This window comes from Ziziphus jujuba, chromosome 12 (genome assembly GCF_031755915.1).
Source record: "Ziziphus jujuba cultivar Dongzao chromosome 12, ASM3175591v1".
NCBI lineage: Eukaryota > Viridiplantae > Streptophyta > Magnoliopsida > Rosales > Rhamnaceae > Ziziphus > Ziziphus jujuba.
The window spans coordinates 24,932,030-24,942,496 of NC_083390.1; the positions used below are offsets into that span (position 1 = coordinate 24,932,030).

Genomic DNA, 10,467 nt, shown 5'->3' on the forward strand with positions numbered 1-10,467 from the left:
TTTGTCATACCTGCTTGTGAAACCATTGACTCTCAAAACCACAACAACACCCAAAAAGGACCTTTTTAAAATAATATATATTGTTAATAGAAGTAATTGATCATATTGTTAAAATTCAGTTTCCGCTTCACCTACAAAAACCAAGGAAAGAAGATGTTTGATTTATTTAATTATTTTTTCCCCTGCTTATTTGTCTTGGACCTTCTTATCAATCAATTAGGATACGTAGTATTATTTTCTAAAACTACTCCGCGTTTGAGACCTTAATTTATATTTTTACCAAAAAAGAATACCTTAATATTTATATATACATTTTCATAATTTAATATTCATCCTTACATTCCTCACAAATACGTATAATAGTTTGCAGCTATAGAATTAACAAACACTCTTAGAGCATTTCAGATAACTATTTAAATATATCACATTATTTTATTTCAAAAAGTCAATTTTCAAAAAAAAATTTATTTTAACTTTTTAAAATAAATAGTTGGTTTGATTATTCAAATATAAAGAATAAAATTTCTTCTTTGTTTCAAAATCATATTCATATAATTTAATACAATACACATTTTTTTGTTAATATTATAATATTTAATAGATAATTCATATAAAAAAAAAGAAATTGTAAATAAAATAAAGAATGTTTATAGAGAAAATAAAAATAAAGAGCAAATTAAAATTGTTGTTAGGAGTTTTTCAAAAATTTACTATTTAAAATTTTATTTTAAAAGATGCTCTATAAAATAATAGAAGTTAGATCAACTCCTTTCTAAATATTAGTACAACATTGTTCCGAGTTACCAAAAATTCAAAAAAATGGAAAGAAAAAAAATTCAGATAGATAATGCATTAATTACATTCTTCGTCTTCGTCCTCGTCTTCAACTCTCTCTCGCTTAGCTATTTCATCGGACCATTCTGGTTGTGGTCTCCCACGTAGGAAGTTACCAAGATCTACAAGCTGTAAAGGATTACCATGAGCAATTTTTACAATATTGTTGCAATCCTCTTCATACTCAACCGGAAAGTAGTTATCTGCAAATGCTCTCACACGTAACACTTGAAGAGCTTCATCATCGGTTAATTTATCAACTTCATAAATGTACTTGTCTCCAAATTGGTTTAAAACATGTTTATTTTTACTCGTTACAATTACTCTGCTACCTCGACCTAACCAATTTTCGACTTTCCAATTTCCAACTAAATCTTGTATTTGCTTGGAGGAATCGACATCGTCGAGAACAATAAGCAACCTTTTAGAAAGCAGTCTTCTCCTTAGTAGATTTTTTCCAGGACCATCATTCCGTACATAACCTTGAATCTTGAAGGATTTTTCATAGAGACGCTTTTGTAAGTGAATTATATCGTTCTTTTTGCATTCCTTTGTTACGTTGGCAATGAAAGCAGTAGCATCAAATTTGTGTTTGACCCTTTCAAAAACTGTCTATATCCAACAGTGAGTCCATTTTTTCCATACGAGAACCCATTCCAACTAATAACTCGTTATCACCACGTGGGCATGTTTGATTCAATTTTTCCCATATATCTGTAACAATTTCCTTAATAAAATCTGTCTCATGCCTGAAAAGAAAAATAAATAAATAATTTTGCAAAACCTTTTATGTGAACTACAAGTCATAAAGAAAACAAATCAAAAAGAAATGTTAATTTGTCAATTGTTTTTTCAATGTTTTCATTTGATAGTTAATGGCATCACAAGGTATGACAAATAAATAAATGACTGGTTATCTAGTATATTATCGAAAAATAAAAGAAATAAAATGAATTAGTAAAGTTACTAGCTAACATATTAGATGTATCACCAAGTCTCTTTATATACATTAGTTTTCAAACAAAGAGCTAGCTATGATTCGGTACTTCTAAAATACAGCAAGCATTAAATATTAATTATAGTTAACCAAGCTATTATTAGCAGCATACACCAAAGTCCCTAACATGACCACCAGAACATCTCCAAATTCTTCATTAATCTTGTCATGGAAATACGATGTGTTCCTCAGTTTCAGAACAGATCATTTGTACCATGCTTTGAATCAGAAAGGAATCAATCCCTTCAGGGATGACGTCGATGAAAACCTTGTTCACATTCGACATCACCCATCAATGCGATTGAAGAATAAAGATGGTAGTGTTGGATTATGTAGCGAATTTCTTGGAACTATATTTATATGAAATAAAGAAGAGGGAATTATATATATATACGCACCTGCCTTTTAAATCCCACCGAAAGCGAGAGAGATTGATCACTTCCAAATATCATTCTTCATTCATTTAGTTATTTACTTTTCCAAAACATTGTTTCTTAAAAATAAAATGGTTGGATTATGCAGCAAATTTCTTGGAACAATATTTATGTGAAATAAAGTAGAGAAAATTATATATTATACGTACCTGTCTTTCAAATCCCAACGAGAGCGAGAGAGATTGATCACTTCCGTTAAAGCCCCCTCCCATTTCTTCACTTTCTCGACAATGTCTTTGAAAACTTGTTGACGCTCCGCAAAGCAAGCCTTTCCACACTCCACAATCAGTTGGGTTGGAACCACATCATACAAAACTGGATAAATAGCCTCCAGTCGCAGATCTTTCTTGCATTCGGCAATCTTGACAAGTTGGTCCAAGCATCGAGTCGAAGATGCATAATTTTCCGAGAAAACAACGATTGTGAATCTCGATTCTTCAATTGCTTTGGAGGGTACTAAAGAACCAAGCTTTTGATCATCATCCCTGAATGTAATGATTCCTTTCTTATTCAAAGCATTGTACAAATGGTCTGTAAAGCTTTTGCCTGTATCCTCCTCCTTGAAACTCAGGAACACATGATATTTCCATGGTGATGAAAATGATGAATTCGAACATGTTTCTGAGGTCATTTTCGGAATTTGGTTAATTATGACCAATAATGCCTTTGAATCTAACTAGTATATCTCTTTCTTCTCTCAGCAACCCCTGTTTTTCAAATTAACCAATAGTTTCTCTCAAAACCACTTGATTTTTAAAAAATAAATAAATAAATTGAGCATTGTAAACAGGGCTTTTAATTCCAGCTGCTCTCTAACAAATCAAGGAGTTTCCTAGAAAAAGTTCCACGGTTAGTGGATCCCCGACCAGTACAGGCACTCAAAGCAGAGCAGAGAGAGAGGATGAGAATGGAGGCAGAGGTGTTAAGGTCCTTGTATTTATAACTTTATTGTCCTAATCTTTATCAGGAAAAAAAAAAAATATATATATATATATATATATATCTTTATTGATTTTTTTTGGATAAAATAAAAATAATGGACCTTTGGTGAGCATCGTTGATCCAGATTTTAAAAAACTGTGAACCATTAGCAGTTATACCTTTGTAACCATACAGGAATTTATAAACTGTCCAATCTATCATTGTCCGGCTGTCTCTATCATCCTATCATCCTTTCTTACAGTGCTCAGTACGTGAAATCCATATCAAGATTTAAATACGACTTGTTAAGACTCGAACCTGCAACTTCTGCAAGGAAATAAAAAAAAAAAAAACTTTTATTGACTTAGAATGTATTTTGTTTGTTTATTCACATGTGCGTGAACGCCCGGGACAACCTAATAAATACCCTGAGTCACTTTTCATAATAATCATCAGAAACAAGTTTTTATATGAATTAACTGCTATTTCACTCACAGCTAATTTTGTTTGTTTGTTCATTTATTTGAAAAAAGACCTTTTTAAAATAATATATATTGTTACTAGAAGTAACTGATCATATTAATCATGCAGTGCAAGTAATAGTTCTAGTTTAGAGGATCTGCTAACTTTCTTCTTCATCCTCAACCCAATTTTTTGGATTAATTTCGCCCTTCTACTTATAATTTGTTGCAATTTAAACTCTTTGGAATTTCTCAATAACAAAAATCCTGGTTAGCAAAAGGAGAAAACAGAGCAAAAACTGAGTCTGGCATTATAAGAAAATGCCTTTGAATCAGCACTTGTTACTATATGCCTTATAATAACTCGTTTTTCTATTATTAGTATTTTATTTTGGTAATATTAGCTGTATTACTCATAAAAAGCTCCTCAGAAAGGCGGATTCCAGGATAGATTTCTCCCTCATTAGATCAGCATCTGCTAGTGTCAAGAATTCTGAGGGAAAAGAACGCATATAGGACAGATCAAAAGAGAGGTTACTATATGGCTTAGCTGGTTTTTCTATTATTTTTATATCATATGAATATATTAAATAGAAATTGACTCTCAAATAAAGACAAATATAAAGATATCGCAGATCGCTAAAAAGATCATACCAATGGGAATTTGAAGGAAAAAAAAAAATTTATCAATGAATATTCATATTAAAATTTAAAAGGATCTTTAAATAATATTCTAAAGTCAATAAAATATCAAAAAACAAAATAATAAATGGTTCTACTCACATTAACTAAATTTTAATGATATTTTTATATTGTAAGTTTTTATATTTATATATATATATATATGTATAGCCACTGTTTGCCATGGTTAAATTGGAAAACATATATATATATATATACGAAAATTTTATGATGAGGACGGTTCGCATGAAAATCGCAGTATTAGTGATGGTTTTTCATAATATTAACGATGATTTTTTAAAAAATCGTCACCAATATTATAAAAAATTATCACCAATACTGTGATCCGTATAAGAATCGTCCGAACCATACACATATATATACTTTACTTTTTTATTTATATCAATGAATAATCATCAAGTGACATCCCCATCTTATTGACGTTACTTGTGTGTGACGTTTAATACTATGCCAACGTTTCAACGACATAGGTATGACGTATAATACAAACTTCGATGCACGTCCACATTCAAGGGACTGTTATATTAATTATTAGCATGTGCCATAGATTTGACCGAGTTACTGATCCCCAAAATACTACCATATAATATATATTTTTGGCCCATGCCACTGTATGGCTTAGATGTTATTTTTATTATTATTATACCTTGTGAATTAGTTAGGCATTGACTTTTTTTTTTTTAGATAAAACTTTAATATTATTAAAAAATTAATGAACCGAACAATCTCACAGGATGAGAGGCTGGAGTCATTATGTAACGAGAAATTTTTAAAAAAAAATTACAAACCATTACAAATTGATTGGATTGTTCGGGTTAGATTGGATTTTGCCCATCCTATCTATAAATGGTCGGCATCTTCTAGAGGGACTGGTTCGGCCGTCCTTTGATTCACTCTTTTAATCGCCAGTCCATCCACAAAATCATTCACCACCTTCAAAACATAAAATAAAAATAAATTTCAATGTGTGGAGTCACGTTGGATCCATCTCATTCTTCTTCAAACTTAAGAGTGACTTTTGAGGGAGACTTTATTTTTTCAAGGCAAGTTTTAAGGTATTCATCTCGTCAAGTTTAATTTACAATTTATACATATAGTGTATATTAGTTTATAATATTTACATCTTATAGAACCGTTAGATTATATTAAATTAAAATTTCAACAATATATATTTTAAACATACACATTAATATCAACTGGATCTACATAAAAATATGTATCATCAATAAAGGTGTATTAATTGATAAATATTAGAAAAATTAATATTTATTAGTGAATATTGATCAAAGGAACAAAATTAATATTTGTGCTGAAATGATAGATCAACTGAAAATATATAATTGTTTGCACTAGGCTGTCCCGTAGGGACTTGTTTACATCGGTCCAAAAGATTTTTTGTATATGCCTCTCACACTTTCTAAAGCTCCGAGCGTTAATAGTATATCGATCGACAAATAAACTCTGAACCAGAAGAATAATGAGTAATATTCCAAGGTATGGCTAGTTATCTATCACAAACAATGGAAGACATATAGATGGCACACATATAAAAAGAAAAAGTAAAGAAAGACTTCTAATTAAGCATGTCTCCTAGAGAGGATGTATAAATAGAGGGCATAATAGACAGATTAAATATTACATACTTTTATATAATAGTTGATGTAATAGGGGATATAATTGTTGATGCAATATTTTTTTATTATTATTTTTACTTTTTTTTTTGTTTTTTTTTATAGTTGAAATAGGTTCCGATTATAAAATAATCATGTCATGTTAATATAATCTAGTTATGTATGTATATAATTATACTTTGGTGTGCCCAACATTTTTGTGCTATGATTGTTATGTCCAACATAAAATAAAAAGAATTGTCATACTTTGTGAAAATATAGATTCTCAAATAGAAACATAAAAGATGCGTATCACCGTTAAAGTTATCATAATAGAAAAAATATTTATATCTATATTTATTATTTATCAATAAAGTAATGATCAAAGCATAGAATATTAAAACTAATTGTGATAACAACGAATTAATTAATTAATTAAAATTAATTATATACAGAAGCATGTGATAGATCAATATATAAATATATAATCAATAATGTTTGTGCTTTCACACTTTTCCAATACTCCAATCAATAAAAAACGAAGAAAAATAAAAGGCTGAAATAATATGTAGTCGTTGAGATGTTGCACATACGTAAGATCTTTGACTTTAGTTTTATTTCATTTTGGACATTGTACATTTAACTTATTTTATTTAAATCTTAATAATTTATTTAGTTTTAATATATTACGTTAATAATATTTTTAAATTATAATAAGAAACTTATTTTCATCAAAATTTTTATTAATTTTTTTACCCATATTGAAAGGAAAATTAAATTGAAAACCTTATTTGAAATATATATATATATAATTTTACATGAAGCTTAAATTGAAACCAAAATGAAACTAGAGGCATTTAATTGAAAATTTTGAAACGTAAGGTACTCAATTGAAATTAAAGGCAAACTAGAGGATCCGAAAATATGGTGAACCTTCTATTATTTAAGATACTTTATTTAAATTTTAATTATTTGTGGTATTTAAAGTTCAAAATAATACAATTTCTTTTAAAGCAAATTCTTTACATTTTAGTATGATTTTATATTACCAAAGGAATCAAACTGATCTTTAAATTAAACAACATTTGAAATCAAATTACAAATAACAAATTTAGTCGTACTTTTAAAAAAAAAAAAAAATTGATGTTGGTGCAAAACAACCATTTTATGTAATATCCAAACACATATATTATTATATACTTGCCACTACTATATATAAATACTTTATAGCTTTCGTCCCGAGTTCATTGAACACAATGTCAATTATCATAGCTTTCATCAATCGATGTATCTCGAATTCAGGCTTAGCCATTTTGGAGCAACAATTGCATGATTTCCAGACCTCTTGGTCCAAGACATATTATTTATTTAAAAAAAAAAATTAAAAAAAAAAAAAGCCCCACATCGTATGGATTCACATATGGAATCCACATATTGTCTTTGGGAACCACAAGGTCTTGAGTCTACCCGTACATACACTTCTAAAATTACTTTATAGCTTTCATCCCGAGTTCATTGAACAGAAATTTACAGAGGGCCCCCCCATATGTCAATTATAGCTTTCATCAATCGAATTGAATTGAATGTATTTTGTTTGCCTATTCACATGTGCGTGGACGCCAGGGACAACCTAATACATACCCTGAGTCAACCTTACCTTTTAGGACTCTTCATTATGACCACCAGAAAACAAGTTTTTATATGGATTAACTACGATTCTAATTTTTCACTCACAGCTATTTTTGTTTGTTTGTTTATTTATTTGTCATACCTACTTGTGGAGCCATTGACTCTCAAATGGAACCCAAAAAAAAAAAAATAGACCTTTTAAAATAATACATATTGTTAAATACAAGTAATTGATCATATTGATCATGCAGTACCAATAATTGTTCTAGTTTAGAAGATCTGGTAACTTTCTCCTTCATTCTCAACCCAATTTTTTAGATTAATTTAGACCTTCTATTTTTAATTTGTCGCAATTTAGGCCCTTAGAATTACTCAATACAAAAATCCTGGTTAGCAAAAGGAAAAAAACATAGCAAAAACAGAGTCCGGTTTTACAAGAAAATGCCTTTGATAAAGAAGGTTGAAATTGCAAAATTGCACCATGAAAGAGTCAAGCATTTCATCTAAACATGATGATGATAGAAAAAATCAACATACTAGGGAGAGCTCTAGTTGTAACCCAATCAATCGGAAATAAGCTTCTCACAATTAAGCATCAACACTTTTGTCTATTTATCCAAAACGTACCACAAAATGCAAAAGAGAACAGAGTAGAAAGCCAGTGAAAGTGGAGCGCGAGAATAGGTGGCTATATATTAGCTCTCCAACATTGGGTAGAAATAGTCCTCAAAACAACAATCTACTTGGGCAGAGAGGTTATTGCACAATTCTCTGGTCCATCCAGTCTTTCTTCTTGAGGATCAGGAACAAAGCTGCTATATTTGCTAGTTTCTGCATGACCATCATGGCATTGGCCCTTGTCTCTTTCATTATCAAATTTAGTATGGGATGTTGGATCTTGATTGTCAATCAACAAGGCCATGCAGTGGTTTATTGTCTGCTTAAACTCCTCCTCATAATGCCGGAATAGAAGACGAAGACCACACTTCTGAGCATTCTAGCCTCCTCTATCGCTTGGGAATGAAGTGTCAGGATCCGTCCAAAATTCCTCATCGGAACCCTAGACAAGCCCTAATCCCAGGAAAACCCTACCGGACCTTCCAATGGAAAATCCAGCAGAACCTCCCCTAAGGGTTGGATTTACCACAATTTTCCTGCACTGAAAACACACTTCTAGAAACATCCCCTTATTCCTCCCACATGATTACAATTTAATCCACAACTTTCAGCACTCCGATAAAATAAATAAGAAATTCATGCAGTATTGATACAATAGGTCCAGTAAATATACAGAACATCATAAGTTACAGATGAGTGTGAAAGTTATACAACATAAAATAGGAAACAATAATACAATAGAATACAAGGAAGCATAACTCTTTGAAACTCAACAGCAACAAACGTCGAGCTTGATTCTGATGTCGTCTACCAGCCCGAACCTAAGGGAACGGAATTTGAAAAACGTGAGATGCTAATCATCTCAGTGAGTGACCCTATCTACTGTATAATTATAATAGTAACGAAAATTATAGTACATTTGAATAATTAACAATAAATGAGTAAATAAATAATAATTAATTGAAAATAATATTCTCTCTCAAAATCCTCATGGTTCACTCGGTTGGAAAAGTTCCCCTTTTAAAATATTTCACAAAACCCAGCAATTATATTTCTCCAAAAATCAAGGTAGCCAATAAATAATTAATTAAATAATAAATAAATGGAATATCAACATTTAAAATACAAAATCATGCAAATAATAATATAGAGGTCCACAATTTATATGAAAATATTTAATCAATAAATACCAATAAAACGCAACAATTTTTGGAACCCAATGCACTCAGAAAAATAATCCGGAATAAAGTAAATTTTGAATAACAATTAATAAATCATATAGAAAAATGCCACTAAATTATTTCTTTGAAATAAACGGTAAAATTTAAATACATTAACCATTTTTAATTGAATAGTATTCCCAAATAATAAGCTTAAAAATTCAATCGAAAATAGCCTGACGCACCACACTATATACCAGTGATGCCCTACGGTACTCAGCGTCCCGAGCATCCTCAAGTAGGGGTTAAAGAAAGAACCGGCATACGGTCGCTTCGGCGTCCCGACAGCATCGCTGCTAAAACCTGTCATCCCATCCTAGGAGGAGGGCAGTTATGTGCACTATACTAAACCGGCCTGCCCTAAGGTCCATAGGTAACTCACGGGAGACTGTCATCCCGGCCTAGGAGGAGGGCGGTTATGTGCACTACACTAAACCGGCCTGCCCTCAGGTCCATAGGTAACTCACGGGAGACTAAAACCTACGCGCTAATCACAATCTCATGTACAGTACAGAATATCGGTACTGCATAAGTGCGTCTAAAATAATTAAAATAAAATAAATACCAATAGCCCATTTTTATTATTACCAAAAATTTTTGAAATTTACCGTGGGAGTTATAAAAATCTCAAATCCCACAATCCTTGCATTTCTCATCATAAATCATCAATATAGAAAAGAAATATGGTTTACTCAAAACCATGAATTCAACCACCTCGCATTATAAATGCATAATTACCTTTTTAAAACATACAGCACCATCATACCAATATTTTTCTTCAAATCCTTTAAATCAAATTTTTTTTCCAAAATAATATATAAGGCTCACAAAAATATTTAAATATATTTTCTCTTCATAAGCCCTTGATTGTACATGAAAATTCTCGGTAAAAATAATAATAATAGTAATTCAGAATTTAAATAATAAATTCTTTGAATTTCTCCAATATTCAATCATGGCATCAAAATATATATGTGTATGCATATAACCAAACATCCGAAATTTGACATTATAAAATAAATACCCAATTTTATAAAATTC

At 30.5% G+C, this 10,467-nt stretch overlaps 1 protein-coding gene across 1 annotated transcript; it reads right to left on the reverse strand.

The window, feature by feature from the left end:
• Positions 1-852: 852 nt before the first annotated feature.
• Positions 853-2,896, reverse strand: LOC107404993 (disease resistance protein RUN1). The gene is made up of 2 exons (XM_060813207.1): positions 2,415-2,896; positions 853-1,432 (listed from the first exon to the last, which is right to left on the reverse strand). The coding sequence occupies exons 1-2, from the start codon at positions 2,894-2,896 to the stop codon at positions 853-855; spliced, it is 1,062 nt and encodes a 353-aa protein (XP_060669190.1).
• Positions 2,897-10,467: the final 7,571 nt, after the last annotated feature.

Excerpts from the sequence above, each read along its gene's own strand:
- LOC107404993 (XM_060813207.1), bottom strand. The coding sequence starts at position 2,896 with ATGACCTCAGAAACATGTTCGAATTCATCATTTTCATCACCATGGAAA. Across the intron at positions 1,433-2,414 it reads CGTTGGGATTTGAAAGACAG|GGTCAAACACAAATTTGATG; the intron begins GTACGTATAATA and ends AGTTTTTGAAAG.